A 27,332-nucleotide genomic window follows, 5' to 3' on the forward strand; every position below is an offset into this window, starting at 1 on the left:
TTAGCTTACCTGGTAAAGTACTTTATTTTTATATACCACCCCCTATAGCAGCGGCAGGTAAGCCCAGTGTTCTCAGTCTACCTGTTGTCAAACTACAGGACATTATCCACAGCCACTGAGCTGTAATAATTATGATACTCAGGCTGCCACTTTAAATATGAAACTGAGCATATATATATATATATATAACATTCTGGCACAAGATTACACATATAAAACACTCTGGCACTTTGTTAAAATATTATTTGCAAATGATGTACTATTTTATTGTTGCATAAGAAAAGAATGTGTCTCTTCTTTTTAACATAAACAGGCTTATTCACTAAAGCGATTAAAGTCAAATTGAATTTCACATTTAAGAGTAGCCAATTTTAGTACAGTAGCGGATTCTTGAAAACGTTTCTAGTTTAGCTATTTTGCCCGTAAATTTTTAATTCATGCGCAATTCACATTGAACTCTTACTTTAGTGAATAAGCTGTAATCATTTCAAATTAGCCAGTTATCAGTACAAAATAGCCAGTTACCAGTACAAAATAGCCAGTTACCAGTACAAAATAGCCAGTTACCAGTACAAAATAGCCAGTTACCAGTACAAAATAGCCAGTTACCAGTACAAAATAGCCAGTTACCAGTACAAAAGAGCCAGTTACCAGTACAAAAGAGCCAGTTACCAGTACAAAAGAGCCAGTTACCAGTACAAAATAGCCAGTTACCAGTACAAAATAGCCAGTTACCATTACAAATTAACCAGTTACCATTACAAATTAACCAGTTACCATTTAAAATTAGCCAGTTACCATTACAAATTAACCAGTTACCAATTCAAATTAAACAAAATAAGAGAGCTGGACTCAATACTGTTTTTTAGACAACAAAGGAAAAAGTGAAAAATTAAAATCTGTAATCAGAAACAGATAGCTTGGAGTTAAGGTAAATGGGGAGGGGATAACAGAGTTTCCAGCAGTATATGGTTCCAAAGTATCCAGAAAATAAATGCTTTATTAATATAGGCAATACACAGAAGCGATACAAATGGATGAACTAAAAACCAGTATTGAATCCAGCTCTCTAGAGGGACTCTATTTATTTTGTTCTATTGAATGTATTGGGTTCAAGCCTGTTTGGTGGATCTGGCACTACCGCACTGACCTCTGTGTTCCTATCCTCCCTCTTTTTTGGGGACTAGGTATACAGTCTTTTTTCTTTGTGTGTTTATACCATTTCAAATTAGCCAGTTACCATTACAAAATAGCCAGTTTCCATTACAAATTGTCCAGTTCTTTTACCTTGCACTGCTCCTTGGGGCCTCTTAAGTTATAGGTTTTTAACACATACAAATTTCCTATTCTTGTATGTAGTGATAGGAATCGACTGCCCTGTGCAAAATGAAGAAGTCTATTTTACTAGGGCCCAATAGAAAAACACCACTTTTTAAGGTTAAGCAAAATGTTTGAGGTATACCTATGCGGAGAATGGACAAAGCGTCACCCATTGCAGAATAGAACTGGCTTATTCCAGAGCCGAATTGTCAGACTCCAAGGCGCTAGATGAGTTATAATATGTATTATGTATTGTTTTATATATTTAAAATATATTCTTTGTATTAAAGAAAATAAGGTTTATTTACTACCTGGGAAAGCCTGAATTGCTAAATTTAGGCCAAAATAGTTGAATTGAAACATTTTCTAACTCTGTAATTGTCACAACTTTGATAATTTAGCTTATTTTTTTTATATTCAGCTTTCAGTTTTTTTGCAAATCACTGTGTAAAGTATAAACCTTAATAGGTTCTCACACTGTTTGTTTTTGATTTTGCTTTCAATCCGATTTTAAGCTCTGTTTGTGGTTTCATCTTTAGAGCCTCTTTATTATTGGCAACAGACTGGAGATGATGTGACCCTCACTTTTGAGCTGCCGGAAGGCTTCAAAAAAGATGACATTAGGATGACCTTTTCTCCTGGCCAGATTTGCATCTGTTTAAAAGAGGACTCGTTTCTGAAGGGTCAGCTCTACAATATTATCGACCAAGAAGGTTGTGCTTGGATTCTGAAAGATCAAAGGAGGTAACGTTTAATTAGCCTAAAGTCTGGTTTGTAATTTATAGCTAGCATGCATCTTAAAACCCCACCGTTTCTATGTCATTGTATACAAAATGCCATGTATAGTATCAGCTTTTTCAGTAATTACTTTTTGTGCCATTTAGTCTGAAAGAGCACAACACAGAGGTAAAGAAAAATGTAAAAAAAAAAGACCAAAATAAACGTAACACTGAATAACTTCATTGGGCAGCATTTTTCTTTAAGCGGCTGACTATATGCTTACTTCATGTATTATAATGCCGGTGGGTCAATAACTTAAATGCTGTAAATTCTCTGGTTTCTATGAAGAGTAACTAAATGGAGCCAATGCATAGCTTGAATCAGCCTTATCATACACTGAACAAAATTCTAAATGCAACACTTTTGTTTTTGCCCCCATTTTTCATGAGCTGAACTCAAAGATCTAAGAATTTTTCTATGTATACAAAATACCTATTTCTCTCAAATACTGTTCACAAATCTGTCTAAATCTGTGTTAGGAAGCACTTCTCCTTTGCTGAGACAATCCATCCACCTCACAGGTGTGGCATATCAAGATGCTGATTAGAAAGCATGATTATTGCAAAGGTGTGCCCTAGGCTGGCCACAATAATATGAAGTTATACACGAATTTACATACACAGTATGAAATTGTGAAAGTGTGTAGCGCTCAATTTTATAGACTTACTCCACAGGAAATCCTTCAGAGTATGAAGGGTTCATGATCTATTTAAAAAATAGAGAAAAATATAGTGCACTCTGTGCAGAACGTCATGATTATACACCACACGATAAAAGACACACTCACGTGGTTTAGAGCCTATTGAGGATTGGCTCTAATCACTTCCGCCTTGTGTCCTTTAGGTGACACACACCTTTCACTCCAGGTAAAATTTATTCCTCAAAAGAGAGAGAGAGAAACAGGGAAAACTCGCCCTGGTGTTGAAATCCTCAATACAATATGACCGCAAATTATGCACATAGGTGAAGATTGCTTCTCACCTGAGAGAGAGCCTGTGACCTGGCTCAAAGTAAATCAACATATGAGTCCTTTTAGGGATGACTCCTTCCCTCTTTAGTAGGATGGAAAATGCACCAAATATGTATTCCAAATAAAATAACTATTTATTACATAAACTTTAAAATCAAATGATACATACAATATAAGGTGAGTCCGAGATAATAATGGCCACAATAATAGGCCACTCTAAAATGTGCAGTTTTATCACACAGCACAATGCCACAGATGATGCAAGTTTTGAGGGAGCGTGCAGTTGGCATGCTGACTGCAAGAATGTCCACCAGAGCTGTTGCCCGTGTATTGAATGTTAATTTCTCTACCTTAAGCCGACTCCAAAGGCATTTCAGAGAATTTGGCAGTTCATCCCACCGGCTTCAAAACCGCAGACCACGTGCAACCACACGAGCCCAGGACCTTATTATTTTTTTTAACTTTATTTGAAACTGCAATGTTTTATTGCATGGTTAAATCTACCTCTTGTGGCTGTCTTCCAGACGAACACTAGTGGCGCTTCTGTTGCACTGGCCAAGATTTACTTGGTTACTTGGCGCGGATGCCCATAGAAAAGCATATAATGCAAAAAAAAATTATTTTGTATTCCTAAGGCGATAGTGTATATTTAAGCTGTTGTTTGGTTGCCATTCAATAATTAATGAATGTGTAATATTTCTGTTTTTTTAAACAGGCAGATTACTTATAACTGGCCTAGCTAGACTATCCATTTTCTATCTAAAAACATAGTCTTTAACCCCTTAAGGACACATGACATGTGACATGTCATGATTCCCTTTTATTCCAGAAGTTTGGTCCTTAAGGGGTTAAACTTGTTTGTTTACTTTGGAACCATATATTGCTGGAAACTCTTAGTGTCTTAGATGCCTGTTCCGTGCATCCCCGGCTTTATATGAAAAAAAGACTTTCTAACAATATTTTTATTTTCCATAAAGTTACTAGCAGTGTCCTTTAGTCTTATTTCTAGAGTCACCCTCTAGTATCATGCCATAACTTACACATTGCGCTGTACTTTATGGAACAGGGTAGCAAGAGACTCGTCGGTGGTCGGTGCTGCAAATTGTATATGAGTTGATGCACACAACCCAATAATGATCCTTGTCAGCCCAGCGAGTGTCTGAATGACCGCCCTGTCTACTAGCCCTTTTTAAAGTCGACGCCATTCGCAGAGCACTGCAAAATATCCTGCGTCATCTTAGCACAGATTATATTTATTATAGACGCACACAATTTCAGTCAATCATTTTTGTGGTGACCGTGTCATTCATTCACTAATATGAGAATTACATTGAATTTAACCCCTTATGGACACATGACATGTGTGACATGTCATGATTCCTTTTTATTCCAGAAGTTTGGTCCTTAAGGGGTTAAAGTGAACTTAAAATTTAATGCCAAACTAAAAACAGAATTTTATTTTTTTTTCCTCTAATTTGGTTATTTTAGCCTAAATATTGAAATTTGCTTTGCATTCCTGGCAAATCTCACTTTAGTGAATAAATCTGCCATTATTTAACTTCCCTACTACAGGTTGTAGGACATCAGAGGTTATACGTTCTTTTGTAAGAGATGCGATTCGTAAACTATGTGCAAAGCGTTAACTACCATGGTTCAAGTTTCTTCTTGTTTATTAGTCGGCATAGGTAAATTCATTTATATACATCTCAGAACCCTATTAAATACCTGCACACTTAAAGAATTAGCAGCCAAAATGAAAACCATAGAAGCTATGTATAATAGTGTCCCTATAGAAATTTCGAATTCTAGTTGATGGACAATCACTGTGCAAATCTGTGTAATGCCCAAGAACATTTTTTTTTGTTTCCATGGTGACTGCTCCAGGTTTAGAACTTTGTCCCACTATTCTGTTACTCCTATAAATCAAACATAACTTGGAAAAAAAATGACAATAGGCACCAATTCACAGCTGGTTAGACTGATATGTCTAATGCTAAAAGGAATGTTGTCAGAGAAGGTATCAGTAGGATGCAAATTCTAACCTAAGTAAGATGTACAAATAATATATCTATGAAGCATTCATGAAAGGCCATTTAAAGTATGTACATTAATGATAGGGACGTGCCTTTGTCATCAAATTTAATTTCAGCGTTCTTTGTGGAGTTTGACATTTTCTGAGAAAGCATCACTGTCTTTCCGACTTTATAATAGCATCTTTTTTACAATATGAAGGGTAGTAGATCAGAAACCGCTTAAAGTGCTCTTGCATGCTTTTCTTCAACTGCTTCCCACAAAGTGTATTTGAAGTATTCTCACTTTCGTTAACCCTTCTGGGTACCAGAGGGCTTGGAAAAGCATTACACACTGACGAATGGCATATTTAAAAAAAAAAAAAAAAAAAAGTGATTTAATTGCCAAATCTGTTATTCCTTTTCTGCTTTCTAACGTTGTCCCAAATTCATCTTTGAACATCTCTTGATGTCATTCAGAAACTTTCTTTTTTCTCTGCACCAATTATCTACCACCGTATATTTCCGACCTTTTCTTACCCGCGTCGTTTTCTCTGCATAGCATATATGAAGGATGCATATAAAAAGCAGCTTTGTTTGTCTGTTGTTTATTTGTAAAACTCTTGACACAATATAAAATTCAAGATCCCACTCTCCAATTCCTTTTATCTATATTGAAGATTCTCAAAATAACTCTTTTTATTGCATTTGACCCTCCGAATTACCAATTGGCGACGTGCACAAATGGGAAAAAATATAGAGAGAGAATATACATTTTGCCCTTGTGATGCATTAAGTTGTACTTTGTGCAAGGGCTTTCATTTCATTAAACCACTTGTTCCTCCTGATTATTCTATGGCATCTGGATCTATATATAGAAAAGAACATTGCTAATTCACAGCCTAATGCCATCTGATGGTTTGTGTTTTTTTTCCTTTGATGAAATCTAATTTCCTTACATTAAGATGGCAAAGTCAGGAATTCTGATTCCTATTGATCCCGTGTTTTGTGTTGTATAGCATACACAGCATACACTTTCAGGGCGATGCTACAAAGCTGTTAGTGAATAATAGGTAACAAGGGACTGATTGAATAAAACTCAAAATCTTTGTTAAAAAAAAAAAGAATAACTGTCAGATGTTAAGTGTTGCAAGTGCAATGCAATGTTCCCAGGTATAAGTGTGTAGATGATGAGCCTTTGAAGTCCATAATTGCTCCATGAAATAAACATGCTTCACTATATTATACACAAAGATTGTTCATAAAATGGTTCCTAAATCTAAAATATAAGTGGCAACGGTGTTCCATGATGGCAGTGACTTCTTTCAGCAGGGTAATGCACCCTGCCACACTGCAAACGTTGTTCAGGAATGGTTTGAGGAACATGATAAAGAGTTCAAGGTGTTGCATTGGCCTCCAAATTCCCCAGATCTCAATCCAATTGAGCATCTGTGGAATGTACGGTGTCAACAAATCCATCCACGTCGCAACTTGCTGGACTTAAATGATCTGCTGCTAATGTCTTGGTGCCTGTGCCACAGGACATGTTCTGAGGTCTTGTGTATTCCATGCCTTGGCGTATCAGAGATGTTTTAGCAGCACAAGGGGATCAACACAATGATAGGCAGGTGGTTCTTGCATTGTAGCTCATACGTGAAAAACATCTCCTTAAGCTTAAAGGAACACTGAAGGGTCAGGAACACATATGTATTACTGACCCTAAAGTGTTAAAACCACCATTTAGCCCCCTTGCCTCCCTAAATATCTTAAAATCTTACTAGTGTTAAAGTCTGCAGCTGCTTACTTTGCCCCTGATCTGCCTGCTTGCCTGACATCATCAGAAGTGATTATCTGAGCCAATCACAATGCTTTCCCTTAGGATTGGCTGGCACAGCCCTGGTCAATCAGCAAAAAATATACAATTTTTACTAAATACTCATCAGCTTTCTGGTGCTGCTGGTGTCGTTATAATCTTAGGTTCTTAAATGTTTTGCAAGTGTAACACCCAACTCCTCCTCTGCACATCTTCCTGGTGCAATTGGTTCTGCCTGAGAACACTCCTCCCTATTGGCGCCAGGACTCTACCTGCATTGCTAGCGCATTGACATCTAAAGAAAATTATGTTGGTCACGCTGTTTATATATTCCTGTGCACAATTCAAGACATAGTAGCTTGAAGAACATCAAAACAACTACACTGTTTGTGCTCTATGTTAATGAATGCGGGAGACTCACCAGTTGAAATGTTTCTTCTCTGCTCCCTATCACTTACTTGTCATCCTATCCCTTTGTGCTGAGAATTGATTGACAGAGGGGATTAATATATTTTTAAATAGGTTCTTTTTAATATCTATACATTTTGCAATACATGATGCAATGTACTTTTATATGAATATATGTATGTATTAGAAAGGTATACTTTGTATTTTATCTTCTCAATCTTTACATTGTACCATTACCTATGTGCTATCCATGGGCTGCTATGTCATCAGCAACCGAACTCCAAAGGTACACAATGGTATCATGCAGCTACTAGCTTGCACTGACACTTCAGGAATTGTAGGATGCCACAGGCATCATTTAGGTAGCATTTTATTAATGAAGGAATTCATCAAACAAATATTAGAAAGGTACATTTCACAGTATGTACCATTGGGTAATAAATATAAAAGAAACAAATTAAAACCAATGTGGCTTAGTGGAGAAGTAAAACAAGAGATTAAAAATAAGAAAAGGGCTTTTAAAGCATTTAAATCGGACCAATCAGATGCATCCTATATAAGATATAAGGAAGCCAATAATACTTGCAAAAAGGCAATTAAAGTGGCTAAACTAGAAAATGAGAAATTGATAGCCAAAGAATGCAAAACCAACCCCAAACATTTTTTCAAGTACATTAATTCTAAAAAAACAAAAAATGAAAGTGTAGGTACACTGAAAACAGAGATGGGTCTGTTAGTCAATGAAGACCAGGAAAAGGCAGACATTTTAAATAACTATTTTTCTTCGGTATATATTAATGAGGATCCTATGGCAAGAGATATGCATATGATTGCTGCAACAAACTTGCAGATAACTTGTGATTGGATAACTCGAGACAAGGTGCTACAGCTATTAAAGAAAATTAATGTAAATAAAGCTCCGGGGCCTGACGGTATCCACCCACGAGTACTTAAGGAGCTAAGTGGGGAAATAAGTGAACCTCTGTATTTAATTTTTCAAGATTCTTTTGTTTCAGGTATTGTACCGGAGGATTGGAGGAAGGCAGATGTTGTTCCAATATTTAAAAAGGGTTCAAAATCCTTGCCTGGAAATTATAGACCTGTGAGCTTAACTTCTGTGACTGGGAAATTATTTGAACGGTTATTAAGGGATAATATTCAGGAATTCATTGGGAAGAACTGTGTTATTAGCAATAATCAGCATGGTTTTATGAAACATAGGTCATGTCAAACTAACCTAATTGCATTCTACGAAGAAGTAAGTAGAAATATAGATCAGGGTGTTGCAGTGGATGTGATCTACTTGGATTTTGCCAAGGCATTTGATACGGTTCCTCACAATAGGTTAGTCTTCAAACTAAAATAAATTGGTCTAGATGAATATTCTTGTTCTTGGGTAGAACATTGGCTTAAGGATAGAGTACAGCGAGTTGTCATAAATGGTAAATTTTCAAGCTGGACAAAAGTGGTAAGTGGTGTCCCTCAGGGTTCTGTTTTGGTACCGCTTCTATTTAACATATTTATAAATGATCTTGAAATGGGCATTAAAAGCCATGTATCAGTGTTTGCAGATGACACAAAACTTTGTAAAGTAATAAAATGTGAGCAGGATATTGCCTTGCTGCAGAGGGATTTGGATAGATTGGGGGACTGGGCACTAAAATGGCAGATGAAATTTAACGTAGAAAAATGCAAAGTTATGCACTTTGGGGTTAAGAATGCACAAGCAATTTACACCCTAAATGGTAGTGAACTAGGGATAACCACACACGAGAAGGATTTGGGAATTGTTATAGACAACAAATTAGGTAGCAATATGCAATGTCAATCTGCCGTTGCTAAGGCCAGTAAGGTTTTGTCATGTATAAATAGGGGCATACATTCTCGAGATGAAAATATAATTTTGCCTCTTTATAAATCGCTGGTAAGACCACACCTTGAATATGCTGTGCAATTTTGGGCACCTGTTCTAAAGAAGGATATCATGGCACTAGAAAAAGTGCAGAGACGAGCTACAAAATTGATAAAAGGAATGGAGCATTTTAGTTATGAAGAAAGGTTAAAAAATGTAAATCGCTTCAGTTTGGAAAAACGGCGCCTTAGAGGGGATATGATAACATTATACAAATATATTCGGGGCCAGTACAAACCATTATCTGGAAATCTATTCATAAACAGGGCTATACATAGGACACGAGGTCACACATTTAGGCTTGAAGAAAGGAGATTTCATCTAAGGCAAAGAAAAGGTTTTTTTTACAGTAAGAGCAATAAGGATATGGAATTCATTGCCGGAAGAGGTGGTTTTGTCAGAGTCTATACAGATGTTTAAATTGCAATTGGATAAATACTTGCAAAAACATAACATACAGGGATACAATTTCTAATTAGTGGGCTAATAGCTGCTTGATCCAAGGAGACATCTGACTGCTATTTTGGGGTCAAGAAGGAATTTTTTCCTAGTTTGTTGCAAAATTGGAAGTGCTTCAGACTGGGTTTTATTGCCTTCTTTTGGATCAACAGCAAAAGCATATGTGAGGAAGGCTGAACTTGATGGACGCAAGTCTCTTTTCAGCTATGTAACTATGTAATATCTTCAGATAACTATATCTTTTACAGTGACCCTTCCAATGACTGATTTTGGTTTGCAGTTTTCTTACCATCTAGAATTCTAGCTTGATTTTAATGTTATACAATTAAGTGTTTCTTCCCTTAATACTATTCAATGCTATTTCAATTATCCTTATCTCTTGCTGAGAGCATCAATCAAGTTTTCGGTGGGTGTTATGGTGGGACACACCTGTCCTGCACAGACCTGCGTCCCATAACCGATTAAAAGCCCCCAACGCTCTATGTTGGCTTTATGGTATGTTTGTCATGACCGGTACACTTTACACTTTGAACTGTATATTGGCTGTGGATTCTCTCATGTGTTGTATACATTGAATATTAATTGGCATCTGCATATTTTGTGCACATATTCACTTTAAAAAGAGTGCTTTATCAAATGAGTTAATCATTCCAAAAACAATTTTGTAAATAGTTGCCATAGCAACGTGTTCTTGCAGTAATGATAAGCCACATACAGTCTACACTTCGTGAATTTCTTTGCGAATTAGTAAATTGTAGTGAAATAAAAACTAAAACTGGAATCATTATCTGATTGAATCATATCTTGTTTGTTTCAGACTGAGTTTTGTAATTTACTGTACATTTCAGACTTTACTGAGTAAAACTCCTAAATGATGATCTATTCTAAATGTTATTAGTAAATGTGCACCTAAGCAACTCCTGTAGCAACAAGAGATACAGGTAAGCAAAGGCAAGATAGAGCGGACAGAGCAGGGATAGGCAACCTTCGGCACTCCAGATGTTGTGGACCACATCCCTCATAATGCTCTTTCACCTTTAAAGGACATAAAGTCACCCAGACCACTTCATCAATGTAGTTTTAACCATAAAATGGAAATTTCAACATTAAAGGATTAAACATGTCGCTAATGGCTGTCTTCCTAACAGCCAATAGAGACGTTTCTGCCTCCATAACCAAGGGAAACTCTGTTCTTAAATCAAATGCTGCTTATGGCAGCTTTTGATTGTACGAGCGCATTATTTTGCCAAGCATGCATTCTCGTTCCTATTGCTTCTCTAAAAAAATACATTGGATTGCACGAGATTGCAGGCGACGTTGGGTTGAATGCTGCTATTGATGGAGACAAAGTTGGAGGCTGCAACGTAGGGTTCTCGACACTGGAAACGAGGTAAGTAAAGTAGATTGATTTTTATATTTTACAGAGCAAAGGGGGTGGATAGTGACCATATTGATATAAGGCCTGTGTCCTGAAATAACATTTTGTTGTTTTTGGGACTGTAGGTACCCTATATTGGCAGTGTATCAGAATTACCAAGGTAAGTGGCTTTGCAAAATAAAATTATAGTGAAAATCACGCAAACAAAAATAAAATTAAAAAAATAACTCAATTGGACACCTTCTCGCATAAACCACTATGCTTTCACTCCCAAAGTGTAGATGTCATTTTGTTTCATGCTCAGCAACATACTTGTATATATTTATAATTTAACTTTGATAATGCAGCGAATTGAGCAGTGAGATTGCAGATCTCACTACAGATCAATTAGCTGAAGTGGTCTGGGTACCTATAGTGTCCCTTGAAGTTATTTTGGTGTTTGGAGGATCATTTTAAGATGAACTTACCCTTTAAAGTGGCACTGGATGCACTGTAACTGCTTCATATCATTGAAGTAGTTATAGCATCTAGAGTCCCCTGGTGCCATCTGTTCATTCAGTGTTAACCCATTTTTAATGTATTTAAATCATTTTTTTTAATACTAAACGTAAGTCCCCAGCAGCCCATCCGCTCTGTGCAGCTCGGGCTAATGAGAAGCTTTTGCCTGAATAGCAATGGGTGGCAGGATTTTTTTCAGCTTATCACAGTGATTTTTCAGCCATTGCTGGTAAGAATTGGTATGCCCAGGAGGGGTCTATGGGCTTTCAGGCATCTTTGGCAAGTGTTAAACTAAAATGGTTTAACATTGAATGGAGGGAGGACAGTACCAGGGAACCCTGGGCACCATAATTAATTCAATAAAATTACTGGAATCTGTGCTGATAATACCAGCCCTGTTTCTGTCTTGTTTTTCACGTTCTACCACAGGGGTGCCCAAAAGGTAAATCCCCAGATATTTTAAAACTACAGCTTCCGTGATGCTTTGTCATTCTAAAGCATTCTAGGGGCATGGTCTTCCCAAAAGCCGTACTGCACCGCTACAGTCCATAATGAACACTGCTGCCAGACTGATTTTCCTCTCTAGTCGATTCTCTCACACCTCACCCCTCTGTCAGGCCTTACATTGGCTTCCTGTATGCTATAGGATTCAATTCAAGGTACTAATTCACACCTATAAAGCACTAAACAACTCTAGCCCCTCTTATATCTCTTCACAGATCCATATGTATGTCCCTTCTCGGTCTCTCTGCTCTGCCCGTGACCACCTCCTGTCCGTTGTCCGCACCCGTACGGCCAACTCACGTTTGCAGGACTTCTCGCGGGTGACTCCCTTCCTATGGAATAGCCTGCCTACCGCCATCAGACTCTCCCCTAGTCTTGCATCCTTTAAAAAGTGCCTTAAAACCCATCTCGTTAGGAAAGATTAACCTCTACCTCACATACCTGTCTCTTGCTCTCTCCTAAAGAGCAGCCCACCTTTTTTGACTGCAAATTGCTCTATCCTAAAGAGCAGCTCTGGTGCGTTCGTTTATGTTAGGGTAAGTTTCCCCAAACATAGATGAATGCACCAGAGCAGGTACTCCCTTAACTCCTCACTTACCGACTAATTCGTTCTACGACTGGGTCGTAGGAACGGAACCAGGTCGGCACGTGAGTTGGCTTCTGGAAATCCGTTACATTCACATTTTCCTGGTATATATCTACGGAACAGAAAACTTCCGACGTCAGATAAGAACTGATGTGATGATGTCGGACTCAACATGACTCCCCAGCAGTTAAGATCAATTGGGTCGAGCCAGAAATGGAGTAGTAGTTTGGGCACAGGTATGCAGAATTTGGATATTAAGTGGGGACCTATATGAAGAACTGTAGCAAGGATCAATTTACAGGAATTGAAGAAGACTAGCAAGTAGTCGAAACGCGTCTCCCTATTTCATGTGTATAAATGTTTATGCGGACTGTGCGGTGTTTGTATCTTATTTTACACTACTTTTTTTTTTTTTTGAGTCCTTGTTTTTTTTTTTTTGTTGTTATATTTAATAAAGTTTTTGAAGTGAAAATCCCTGTATTTCATTCTGTGTTGGACATCATAGCCCGACATTCCAGTTGCTGTGGTTACCTTTTGTACTGAAGCTCACTTTGGGGTGTACATATTTTATTTTATTTTGTATTCTCTTGCCTAAAAAACATTTGCTACTACATTGCATACCCATCGGGAGTGACTTTCTACTCATCAAGGCTACATTTTTACTCACCGGTACTTGTAAAATACCAAGTATTTTTTTAAAATACAAAGTATTTTTTTTTTTTTAGATTTTATTAATACAAGGTATTACTACTAAACAAATTAAACTTTTCTTTTTCACTACAACGGGCATAAGGAAAAAAAAAAAAAAGGACAGTATGGCTTTACAACCTAAATGGATCTTTGCTAACCCACTGATAACATGCTTTTTTAGAAATTGCTTTATGGGACCAACTACTTTTATATCATTGGATATTAAACTTTCAGTTTTACTGAAAACATTTCAAATATTGTTTTTAATAATTAAAATATTGATTGTTAATCTGCACTTGTATGATTCTTTTTATTTTTTTCTGTCACAGTGTGGAGGTTACATTAGCGAAGAGAGATGCAGGATGTATGTGGGCAGAGGTAATTGTGGGTGATAAACAAGGAGAATTCATTGCAGATCCTGCTCAGTGTGCTGCGATTGCAGATCGACTAATGCACCTTACTTCCGAGGACTTGGTAAGCTGGAGCCTGTAATAGATTTTTGCACTTACTTTTACACACGGCATTGAAGCTTTTTAACATCTTAGAAACGTGATGATCGTGTCTGCCATATGACCATTCTCTATTTATAGCCAAATGTACTGTAGATAGATTCATATTTTTCAAAAATATATTTATCTCCGATCTGTGATGCAGCAAAGTTTTTTTTTTTTTTTTTTTTTTTTTTTTTTTTTTCCTTTATTTTAATTTTTTTTATCTCCAAAAGTGTCAAAAGGGTCTTAGCTCCTCTTTGGAATAACTAAAGTTATCTCCCCGTGCAATGGGACAAAGATTCTTATCTTCCTGTGAGGCTTTTTTTGTTTTTTGTTTCCCACTGCAATGGGGAATGTTTTCTCTCATTTGTATTTAGTTATAGGTTCTTATTTTGCTGCTGCTGCAATTTTGGCAATGTTTGTAGAGTATCTATCAAAAACAAAAACAGGTACATAGTACCCTACTATGATTTAATGTCAAGGACCTTGTGACGTTTTTGAGAATGCAACTTCTTAAAATGCCACCGGAATGTAAAATAATATTTGTATGTGGGCATAATGCAGATACATAAAGCATTCGCAATATACTTGGTATTTCATTATGCAGCTTGCAAAGAATCACTGTTGAGTAGTCTGTGTGCTCAGAGCCCTCCCTGGCTGCTAGAATGTAACCATGAAGTTTGATCTACAACATTTATTGTAGAGCGTAGGAGCAGTAGAGAGCCCTGACAGATAAATTGGCTTCTGTGCAAGATGAACACATAGGTTAGTGTTCAAACTATAAAAGAAATTGGTCTAGATGAAAATTCTTGTTCTTGGGTAGAGCATTGGCTTAACCCCTTAAGGACACATGACATGTGTGACATGTCATGATTCCCTTTTATTCCAGAAGTTCGGTCCTTAAGGGGTTAAAGATAGAGTACTGAGAGTTGCCATTCAAGGTAATTTTTCAAGCTGTGCAAAAGTGGTAAGTGGTGTCCCTCCGGATTGTTCTGGGACCGTTCTATTTAACATATTTATAAATGATCTTGAAATGGGCATTGAAAATCAGGTGTCTGTAATTACAGATGACACAAAACTTTGTAAAATGTATGCAAGATATTACTTCGCTGCATAGGGATTTAGATAGGTATGGGGACTGGACACTCAAGTGGCAGATTAAGTATAAGGTAGATAAATGCACTTCAGGTTGAAGAATGCACAAGCAACTTACACCATAAATGATAGTGAATTACGAATAACTACGTTTAAAGGATTTTGGAATTGTTAACAACAAACTAAGACACAATGTGCAATGTTAACCAGCAGTTGCTAAGGTCAGTAAGGTATTGTCATGTATAAAGAAAGGGCATTCAATTTTAGAGTAAAAATATAAATTTGCCTATTTATAAATAAATTCAATTTCGGAGTGAAAATATAAGTTTGCCTACTTATAAATAAATAAAAGACCACAAATTGAATACTCTGTCCATTTTGGTCACATCTTCTAAAGAAGGACATTATGGCATTAGAAAAAGTGTAGAGGCTGTCTACAAAAATGTTGGATTGGAACCTTTTAGTTATGAAGAAAGGTTAAACAATTTAAATCTCTTTAGTTAAAAAAACAGCACCTCAGAGGGGTAATGATAGCATTATGCAAATATAAGGAGAGCAAAAAAAAAAAAACAAGTCGCAAGAGAGTGCTGAGGACGGACAACAGCTCAATTAGCCTGCCCTTCGGTGGATCCCCGCTCAGTTCTCAAGCTGGTTTTAGCTCATCTTGTGCCATTACAAAGAGAACCAGACCATGCGTCTTAGACTGATTCCACCCAAAAGGGCAGAACAGATCCAAAATACAGGCCGGCTCTCTCTGCACGAGAGATACAGCAACCCCAGACGTTCGTTTCAGCCTTGTTAGGCATCATCAGTGAGGCATAGCTGATATCTCTCTAGGCATCGTGAGCCTAGTCCATGTCTGGATTACCCTTTAAACTTAAAAAGAGAAAAAAAATAATAATAATTCAGGGCCAAAACAAACACTGTCTGGAAATCAATTCATAAATATACATACATATATATAGGACACAAGGTCCCCTATTTAAACTGGAAGAAAGGAGATGTAGTCTAAAGGAAAAGGTTTACAGTAAGAACAATGTAGAATTCTCTGCTTGAAGATGTTATCTTATCAGAGTCTGTACAGATGTTTAATCCCATCCTGACTGCGGATGTATCAGATACGTCCGACAAAAAACGGTCCTTAAGGAGCGCGGACGTACCTGATACATCCGCGGCTAATTAGAGCGCTGGAAGCGATCATGATCGCTTCCAGCTGCTCTGGTGGTATTGCAGCGATGCCTCGGTGTCGAGGCATCCTTGAATATCCCTCCTTACTGCCGGGCCGCCGGGTTGCTCCATTTTGCGCCTGGCAGTGAGCCATCGGAAGCCGTCAGGCTCTGCCTGTGCTGAGTGCCTCGAGGGGTCGAGGCACTTAGTAAAATAAATAAAACATAAAAAAAAAATAAACCCCTTCCCTCCATCTCCATCCATATGTACTTACCCTATTGCCGCCATTCCCCCGCCGGTGATCGGTGTTCTTCTTCTATAGGAGGAACTGTCTGACCACCCAGACAGTCCCCCCTCTACAAATTAGGACTCCTAGGGGCCATGTGATCTCTCTGAAACAGTGGTCACTTGGCTGCAATAGGTGTCCATAGTACTGCCTGAACTGACAGGTAGTCCCCCTGCTGGTGAAATTTAAAAAAAATAAGTGTTATAAAAAAAGTGAATAAATCAAAAATAAAATAAAAAAATAAAATATATATATATATATATATTATATGTTATATGTAACGTCATACTAAGTGTATTTTTTATTCATATTTACATATATTAATATAAAAATACACACGTGTGTGTATGTATGTGTATATAATATATATATATATAAAAATGTATTTAAATTCTACTTGCAAATGTATGTAATATTTTTACAGAATTAATTAATTTTATTGATTGCAATTTGGGGGACCTGCCTGAACCCAGGCCGAAAGTCCAGAGAATAGAATTTGCTAGCACTATATTTAACCCTGTAACTTTCCAATACACTCTAGAACCTGTACATCGGGGTTTCTAGTTTGTTGCAAAATTTGAAAGTGCTTAAAACTAGGTTTTTGCCTTCTTTTGTATCAACCACACAACTGATGTGAGAGAGCTGAGCTTTATGGGCTTAATGTTGCATTTGAATTGCAAGATGAAGTTGTTATATGTGTACACATTACTGGGATGGAAGGAGTTAAGAATACCAGCAAATCTTTGCAGAATAGGGTGGCTTCGCATTGCAATTTTTTCTTTCAGTTATATGTGCCCATTATACCAGCATAAAGAATTCCAAGGAAGTCACATTAAAATGTATTATTATAAGTATTTGGAAGTGCTGAAACCTTTTTTTTTTATTCTTTTGCACTTCTGTATACAATTGCATTTGGATACAAGCCATGTCCATTTTCTTTTTCTCTTGCCTTGAAAACCCCTATAGTCTTTTGTTCAAAACAATTTAGAATATCGAGGTCAGTATGTATAAAATGTTTGTAAACCTGTAGAATCTTCTTCTTTTTCTGAATTGTAACAGAGTTCTGGGTCTTTGTATTTTCTTGTTGAATGCAATCTCGGTTGTATATTCTGTGCAGGAATCTTTACTGATACACAGCAGGAAATGAAGCCTGTCCAGGAAAATTGATTCCTCTTTAAATACAAATTATTTCTGATTCTTTGTGTTAAGGTTGAGTCTCAAAAGTTTGTGTGTGTATATCAGTGTAGTCATACAGATTCATTCATTAAATGCCAAATTGTACCAAATTAAATCCAAATTGCAAAATGTAGGCTAAAATAGCCAAGCTGTGACTATAGGTGGGTTTTTGTCGTAATATTGCCAATTGGATTTTAAATTGTACAATTTGGTATTCTGTGAATAACCCATATAGTTTTTCATATTACATATATAAGGTTCGTTTAATTTTAGAGACTGGAGATGAACACTTTTCTTAATGTATTGGAGAATAATAAAAAAAAGTCAACGCGATATAATAATTTGTGTGACCAGCAAGATGCCTGACACAGTGAGCCGATTAATCTTTTTATTAGAAAACAAGAGGTCTGCATTTGTTTGTGATACATTAAATATGCGTTAATTTGTAAGTTATATATTTTTTTCATACTACAGTGGTGTGGAATAAGAACATTTTCACCATTGATGCATTTTTTCACGTGATGTGGAGACCCTCATAGGAAAGCTTTGATTCAATGTTTTCCTATAGGACCAGGAGTCCTGCAGGAACGTGTGGAAACGGCGTTCCTGCACATTTTTACCACAGCAGGAACGCCGTTCCCCTTAGTAGTCCTACAGGGCCCATCCTGGGCGGGTGCACGGGCTGTCACAGGGAGCCCAACAGGCGGCCAGTCGGCCACCTAGGGGCGCCCCCGGAGCGGCACTTATTTAGCAATGCAGTGTAGACACCTGCTTGTCCCAGAGGCAGGTGCCAACTCTGCAGCAATATACCAGACTGTCTTAGCTGATGAGCTTACTGCTCCCTCGCGCTCCCTCTATGGTAATGCCAGGGGCTGGAATATGACGCAATTCCAGCCCCGTATCACTAGACAGCGCGAGGGAGGAGAAGGAATAAATTCGAAGACACTGGACTACATGGAGAGGACTCAGAGGTAGGAGTGTAACCGCTGGCGGTTCCCTTATTTACCACTATAATGTCTTAAAGCATAGAACTTAGTAGGGCTAACCATACAGATATCTTAGCCATAATTTGATATAGTTAGTAAGAGATCCTCTATTTACATATATAAATAATTGAGAATACAATATAAAATAAGGATTGTCTTGGAAGCAATAGAGTTTTCTCATTTTAGATATTTATTATATAATAATATAAATATAGACATATAAAATCCATTATAGCAGAGTTTATAAAATTAAATTACATGCTTGCAAATATCATTAATAGGTTAACATACCCTTCAGAACATGTCATCATGTCAGCCTCTCTGTCATTTTAAGATGGAGCAGCGTCTGTCTCCAAGTCTTTCCTCTGTGTCTTAACATTTAAAAGTACACCTATTTATACCTTAGGGTTACCGTAGTTCATACATGAATAAGTATAACACTTCTTTTACTTTATTAATTTTAGGACCTCCCTTAACTTGGCAAACATACAAGGCCATAACTAAAGGGTGCATACGTCATGGAAATTTTCCTGACTTAGTTCAAGATGGCATCTTAAAGTCTGAATAGCTTATCTGTTGTTTTTACTAAGACGTAAGTGCACAGTCGTGGGAGATTCCCGGATTTGGGGAAGTTCCATTAACTTGGGGTTACCACAGTATATTGTGTACTGAAAGAGTCGTAGCATAGCCTTGAAGCTTGTTTATGCGTTATTGTAATTCGTCTGGGACAAAATGGCGCAAACATATTATGCACTGAGGTTATTGCTTAAAGAAACATCTATGAAAAACATGTTCCATTTCTAACACCTTGTCAGTTTGCAATATCTCTTAAAGAAAAAGTACACAGTTTAAGAAATACAACATTTTATTCTAAAACTTGTAATATTTGCATTTGCCCATAACACCCTCTCCATTAAACTGTGGGCATTGTAGAGCATTTCTTCCTTAAATTAGTGAACCAAAGTTCTCCAAAAGTCTTTGGGTTTTTTGTGCTCCCAGCATCTTTGATCATTGTTGTAACAGTAAAATATCCGTAGTGTGATCTTTGCCTGTAAAGGTGGTTGATTAAAATGAGCAAAGCTTTTGTCTGGGAAAGAATTGAAAAGAACACAACGTTCCAGAGTAAGATATTCTTGGATGGATCCGGATACGAATTGTAATCCAAAGTTAAAAGTAGTAATTGTATTTGTAATCCAAAGTCTTTAAATGCCTGTAGAAGTTTACATTCCTTAGATACATTGCTGGAGGTTGTATTTGTAGAATACCCAGGTATTTGTTGTAGAGTATAGGTTGTAGAGTCCAGCTTTCCAAATATTTGGCTAGAATTGGTTGCAGATATTGAATCCGCATAATCTGTTATCACCGGGGTGATGGTGTTGGTATTTGACTTTGTCTTTGCTTTTTTTATTTTGTTTTTTTTTCCATGAAACATTTTTACACCGTTTATGATGTGTATAGATTGGATACTCTCCGATGTTCTTTTACGGAATAGATTAATTGACAGCATTTCCAAGACATTGTCTTAAGTGACATGGATCCCATTATAGTAAATGGTATGTTGATACAGCAATCAAAGTGGATTCTCAAGAACGCCTCTTTTTGCGGTAATGGACTCTTTGTAACATCTCAGTGATAGACATCTCAATGACATCAGGTGCTGTTGTGCTAAAAATGTTAATGGGTAAAATCTGTGGAAAAATCTTTACATTTGTTATACTTTGTATAATAATGATAGATGAAATAGTAACATAGTTAATCTTTCTAGTGTTTTATATTAAAGACAAACACCCTTGTATATGATTTAGAGATATAAGGATAATTTTAAGCAGCAAAGTATTTACCGCCTTTGTTCACAATGGTATGTAAAATTAAATTCTCTTTAAATGTTAAAAATACTCCTTTATTCAAAATCTCTCAATATATTTAGAATAGTTGCTAATTGGAAATGTGATGTTCATTATCTTTCTTTGACCTGTTAGCTAGAAGACAACTTATTCCCTAAGTTACAATTAGTAAATATAATAACTACAGTTATTAGTGGCTTAAAATACCACCCCCGGGTTAGCCCCCCCATATTGAGAATTTTAACAAAACTTTATTCCATTTGTTAGATCTTTGTTAGATCAGGTTTGATCAACGATTTTTTTCGTTAGGTCTACTTTAAATTATGCGATATTAACAATCATTGTCAGGGGGGGCTAACCCGTAGCCAGCCCCCCCTCAACAAAAATTTTTACAAAATGTTGTTGATTATGATAGCTCTACGTTAGATCAGGTTTGATCAGGCAAAATTTTTGTTAGATCTAGTCTAATTACTGAGATATTGCATATATAATTAGGGGGCTGCCCCCCCTCAACTGAAATTGTCATTTTTTTTTAATTGATTTTGGTAGATATTCGTTAGAGCAGGTAAGATCAACAGTTTTTTTCGTTAGATCTATCACGCAAGAGGCGGTATTCACTACTTAACTTTGTGGGCGTGACTACGGGTTAGCCCCCCCTCAAGTGAATTTTTTTTTTTTTTTATTGATTTTGGTAGATATTCATTAGATCAGGTAAGATCAACAGTTTGTTTTCTTAAGATCTATCACGCAAAAGGCGGTATTCACAATCGTATTTTAATTTTGCACATAAATACCAGTAAATTTTCATATCAAGCCACAGGTGACATCATAATTTAGGGATTTGTTAACACAATGTGTAGATCATTTTCAATATTTCTTTTTTTTATTCTCTACATGCACAGTATTGAGGTGAGAAAGTTCAGCATATGCCCAGCCTGAAGTTATTAGTGATATTTGAATATGCATGTATAACCTGAGTAATGCTGTGTATGACTGTGTTAATAAAGGGCATGCAGTGTGTGTCTGTGGTGTTGTATGTTTGTGGTAATACTGTATATACTCTAGTATAAGCCGACCCGAATATAAGCCGAGGCCCCTAATTTTACCCCAAAAAACTGGGAAAACGTATTGACTCGAGTACAAGACTAGGGTGGGAAATGCAGCAGCTACTGGTAAATTTCTAAATAAAATTAGATCCTAAAAAAAATATATTAATTGAATATTTATTTACAGTGTGTGTATAATGAATGCAGTGCGTGTATAATGAATTAACCCAAAATTAATCGGACTCTACAAAGAGGACCATCAACTCTGACGGCATGAATAAATTAGCACGGATAACTTGGACGTACTCCGGAGAGAATATCTCCATATACTTGTCTTTGTTAACTTGCACTTTACGATATATATGTACACGAACGTTTAATTTCATTTTTTTTTTTTGCGGGAGGGGAGAGGGTGGGGGTGGATCTTGGGTGAGTTCCCACAATTTTTCCCCAGGACTTGACCCCTGTATGGGAAGTTTGAATGTGCACATGGTGCTCAACATGCATGCACATTATGTCCTCAATGATCCTTTGTGAGAAGATCTGGATTGGACCATCATGGATGTTGCAAGAAGCGAAGAGTTGAGCAGTGCCGAAAGAGCCTCTGTGTTAAAAAAAAAAAAAAAAAACAACACAGAAATATAAAGGACAATCATGAATCCTAATGATACGCTCTATCAGGGAGTAGGCATATTACATTGGACTCAACAGCTCGTCTTAAATTGTTTATTCTGATAAAGCTAACATCAGAAGTGCATTTATCGCAGCCTATGAACTCTACCAAACATTATATTGAATTCTACTAAACCTACTATTGTTTATTTTCTTTGTTAGCTAGGCGTTACCATGCAGGCTTACATGTTCAATGTATTCTTCATTTCAGAATCCAAATCCAGATCTTGACAAACCCCCTTGTAATGCACAGGAGCTAGAAGAATGTGATATGTTCTTTGAGGACAGTACCAGTCTATATAGATTTGATGGGAACAGCTTGAAAGCAAGTCACGTGGTAAGTGATTTACATTTTAGTATCTTCTTCCTGTGACCTTTAAGCCAAGTAAATTGGTGTTTCAAAGCCCTTGTAGTACAGTAAGCTTAACATTGCGTAAGTGCACATTAACTAAAACCTTAATTGGAACTTATAGCGGTGATTAAATAACAACAAATCTAATGCATAAAACAAGATAAATCCAGAAGCTTGGTCCTACCTCTCCAAAAAAAGTAATTCTAGTTAAAGCTTCTAACATTTATGAAAATCTTCTTATTGAATTGGTCATTCCTCTCCTCTCCTCTCCTTGGAGGAATCATGTGAATTATTTAAAGGACATGACAGTGACCAAATCAACTTTAGCATAATAAAGCCGTTTTGGTGTATAGTTCATGCCCCTGCAGTCTCACTGCGTAATTCTCTGAAATCGTTTAGTTAAATCACTTTTGTTTTTTTTATTCAGCCCTAGCCATACCTCCCCTGTCTGTGACATGCACCCAGCCTGCATGAAAAAAAATTGTTTAATTTTTCAACCAGATTTTAACCTACTTTATAAATTTTAATTTTCTGCTTAGTAACTTGAACTTAAATCACACGCATGCAGGCGATTAACAGTGCAAGAAATTTGAAATATAAAAAAAAAAAAGAATTGCAATAAAGCAGGTTTCAAATATTAGATCTCTCTTTAGATAAAGTGTTTAAGCAGGCAGGGCAAGTCACATGCAGGCAGGTGTTGCTAGGGCTATATAAACAAACTGATTTAACACTTAAATGGCAGGGAATTGAGCGGTAAAACTCCAGGGGCATTATCTATGCAACAAAATTCCTTCATTATGCTAACGTTGATTTGGTGTCTGTAGTCCCTTTACATATGTCTTTCTGGCGTCTAACTATTTAAACATTTGTCAGCCTGTTTGTAATGAAAATCTTTTAAATATTCAAGTGAATTAATATACACAGTTCAGCTTTAATGCTATTTTATTTGCGTTATTGTATTACAAAATATAAATATATATAATTTATAAATATTTTTGTAACCACTTGCATTGTTCTAGCATCCTGCCATTTCCCATCTCCCATACAGCTGTATACTTTCTGCCAATCTCTTTGCACAATAATGTATGTGATGACACATCTCTACATAGGTTTGTATATGGAGTTTGAGTGGCCTGACCTGCTTACTGCTTTTTATTCATGGGAGAGATGGAAAGAATGGATGCCCTTAAAATATCTTCACTTTGTCTCCACAACACAGCTGGGTTTCACCAAGCTTCAACTCCTCCTAATGAATCAGGGTCATATCATTATAACTTTTCTTCTGTATGCCGGGGAGAAAGAAAAATAAAACGGCTGTATTCATGAGCAAGTTTAGCATATAAACCAGCTTTTGTTTGGTTGTTTGGTGATGGTAAATGTCAATTTTTTCTTTTTTTTTCTGATCACTAAATTTTCTGTCCCAACAAAAATGCTGCATCATTATAGACCTTTGAATGAATGAAAGAACTTTGCCATATAACGCAAATGAGGTATGAAGAGTATATATATATATATATATATATATATATATATATATATATATATATATATATATATATATATATATATATATATATATATATATATATATATATATATATATATATATATATATAGAGATAGAGAGAGAGAGAGAGAGAGAGACAAATAGAGAATGTAGGATGCACACTCAGGTCTTTGTGAAAAAAATGTGTAGCTTTATTTAATCCAGGTACAAACCGAAACCGACGTTTCGACCTCTGCAGGTCTTTTTCAAGGTTACTGTAACAAGCACAATAATCTGTGTGTGTGTGTGTGTGTGTGTTTGTGTTTTTTTTTTTTTGTTTTTTTTTTTACATTTTCTTATTTTACATAAAACAGACGAATACCGTGGGTGCTGGGGTTACATTACTGAACACTCTAGCAAATATTTGCATTCAGAAAACAAAGTAACAAACGCAACATTATTTACACTTTGTATCACGCTTAGTGCTGAATAAGATTTGCAAAAAAAGTGAAAGTGGAAGTCTTCCACCAAGAATTTGCAAAAAAATACCCGTTCATATGTTGATAAATGTTATGGTGGAAATCTAAAGAATGGATGTGGGTGTCTTAATTATTAACATATAGGGAAATTACGTTGTAAGGCTTTTATCCGGTCTAAATTAAATGCATTAGCTAATTTAGATTAGCACAATGCTAGGTTGTGTTTATCAAGTGAAATTCTAATATGAAGGCTGGCTTCTTTGGCAGCTGCAAGAATAATTCACATAAATGTAGAATGTTTTGGAGTATTGCCAGAAACAAAAAATGTACAGGTCCTGGGATAGTGGTACTGAAAAGTGTAAAAGGGACTCATCATAAGTTTGATTTTCTTTCCAGAATGCCTTAATTCAAGAACAATTCCAAAAACCGTGAACAAATCAGTCCCCTCCTCCCCACATTTTAGGCACTTGGAGGAGATCGAAAAGGGGGACAAATCAAACAAAGATAAAGGTAGCGCTAAGAATAGAATATAACAAACAGAATTCCATATGGTAAACAGTAACTTATACACCGAATAAATATATATATATATATATATATATATATATATATATATATATAAGAAAAGTCCACAATAAAACCTAAAATACCAAAAGGCACAGTCTCGGAGGACGCAACGCATCTTCTAGTTCTAGTATAGTAGTTATAGAGTAGTTTCACTTGATGGCAGCATATGAAAAGAAACAAAGGACAAAAGCGAACCAATAGAACAGTAGGGTTGTAAAAGGTAGGACAAACGACACTTATAACAGATGTCAACTCGCATATGATAGAGCTATAGATAAAACAGCAGGCAGTGGTTTATAAACCCCACTTGCAGGATATCCCTCTGAGTTTGGTACACAGTAGGGTAATGGTGAGTCAAATAACAACTGGATAGTCCAAGTACACTATCACGAACTAATGTATGAAGTCTCTGAGGACGTCATTGATAAAATCTTGGAAAACCGCTGGAGCATTAAATAAGCCGAAAAGGCATGACTGCATATTCATAATGCCCTCTTCTGGTGTTAAAGGTTGTTTTCCATTCAAGCCCCTCTTTTAATGCGTACCAGGTTACATGCACCCTCAGATCCAGCTTGGTAAAGACAGAGGCCCTTTTAACCTTTCAAAAACTCTGTAATAAGGGATCGTGATCTTATTCAACCCTCTATAGTCTATGCAGGGGCATAGGTCTCCCTCTTTTTTGGATAAAAAAAAAAAACGGGGGCAGAGCCTGGCTGTGGAGCTGATCAGACGTGTGTAACACGAGCTCCAGCCTGAAATCCCTGTTTAAGCTAAATAAACTTGGTTCTCATGCTACAATCTCATCTAAAATGCATCACCCTGGTAGGGGATGCAGGCTGGTTCGTACAGAAACAACTCCTATAACTCTAAGCCACGAGAACGCGGGCTGCATCACTGGGGCCCACCGCAGCAACAACAAGCCTGACTAGAGGCCTAAGTGGAGGTAAGGGTGCGGGTGAGGCGGCCGATCACCCAGCCTGGGACTCCCCAAAAGCCAATATTAACACTGCGGAGGACCACCCACAAGCCTTCCTCCCACCCCCCGCCAGTGGGGGAAATCCCGGCAACAGCAGCACACCCTCCCCTGACACACATCCCAGGGACTACAAGCTCCTAGAGTTACCGACCCCAAAATGGCGGATGCAACGAGCAAGCTGGCAAACAGGGGGGACTGCGGGGAGCAGCTGAATAACACACTGATCAAGCTGGATGCTATCCTTGCTGCCTTCTGGGCCGGGATCTCGGAGAGGGCGCTAATCCTGCGCCACTACCCCCGGCACCCACAGGCCCAAGGGGCGGACACAGACCAACAGTCACTAGATGTCCCCTCAAAAGGCGCCGAAGGAGGGATCGGAGACACAAACGTACACGCAGAGCCTGCCTCAAGACAAGCACCCGCCTCCGCTTCAAGCCGCGTCAAAACCGCACCGGATATATGGCGCCCAGCCCTCCGGGACAGTGCCGGCCACCTGACGGAACAAACTTACCCCACCATAAGCCGGTAACCTGGCGCTTCGCAGGACACTTGCCTCTGATGTTACGTGTGATGGAGGCCCCCGGGGTATGTACCAGGCGCCCAGAAGGGATCGGATAAGCACCAGCAGGAGTGCGGAGTCTGCCAGGCATGTCTTGCTATAAATAGACTTCCACATTATGCCGTTACTCATATGAACTGCTCTCCACAAGCCAGCTATTCATAAAGTAACAATTGGTTTTAAAATGCTGTTATTTTACCGAAGAGTCTATAACCATGGTCCCTCATACATATATCTACTATATTTACTATACCCACTTATGTATCTTGTTATTGACCAGTCTTGTCTCATGGGACACCTTCAGTTTGAAATTACACTAGCAGTAGGGCTGCTGACATGTCGTAACAGTTGATAACGTGCAAATCACACCCTAACCACGACAGCTGTCGTTCTTAATAATGCAATGCCTTAGACTTACAAACCCCAGCGCTACTAGCCATGTTAAATGCACGTTCAGTCTAGCATGCTACACTATACTACCTTTATGTTTAACTGCCTGTATTCCTCATGTTATCTATAAAAAAATTGTGCTGTCTAAACTGCAAAATGTTATGAAAATGCGTGCAGAAGCTGTCGTGGCTCTGCGCGCTTGTTTTGAATCTGAGCACATGAAAAATAAAGAGTTTAAAAAAAAAAAAAAAAAAACGGTCCGGAGAGGAAGATCTACGTATAAAACCTTTTGCTAAGGAATTTCCTATATACTCCTCCATGATGGTACTCTTCTGGGAAGACTAGGAACAACCCCTTCCTTTAGTTGGCATAGTACCAGGTAGGAGATCTATGGCACAATCATAAATCCTATGAGGTGGTAATTTCTCTGCCT

The 27,332-nt window shown here is 37.3% G+C and overlaps 1 protein-coding gene across 1 annotated transcript in view; it reads left to right on the forward strand.

The window, feature by feature from the left end:
* The window catches only part of NUDCD1 (NudC domain containing 1), a 174,007-nt gene that overhangs the window by 98,031 nt on the left and 48,644 nt on the right, over positions 1-27,332 (forward strand). Inside the window, exons 6-8 of the mRNA XM_063451135.1 lie at positions 1,860-2,064; positions 13,657-13,801; positions 22,302-22,427. Coding sequence (XP_063307205.1) covers positions 1,860-2,064; positions 13,657-13,801; positions 22,302-22,427 — 476 coding nt within the window. The remainder of the gene's footprint in view (positions 1-1,859; positions 2,065-13,656; positions 13,802-22,301; positions 22,428-27,332) is intronic.

Source organism: Pelobates fuscus, chromosome 4 (genome assembly GCF_036172605.1).
Source record: "Pelobates fuscus isolate aPelFus1 chromosome 4, aPelFus1.pri, whole genome shotgun sequence".
Lineage (NCBI taxonomy): Eukaryota > Metazoa > Chordata > Amphibia > Anura > Pelobatidae > Pelobates > Pelobates fuscus.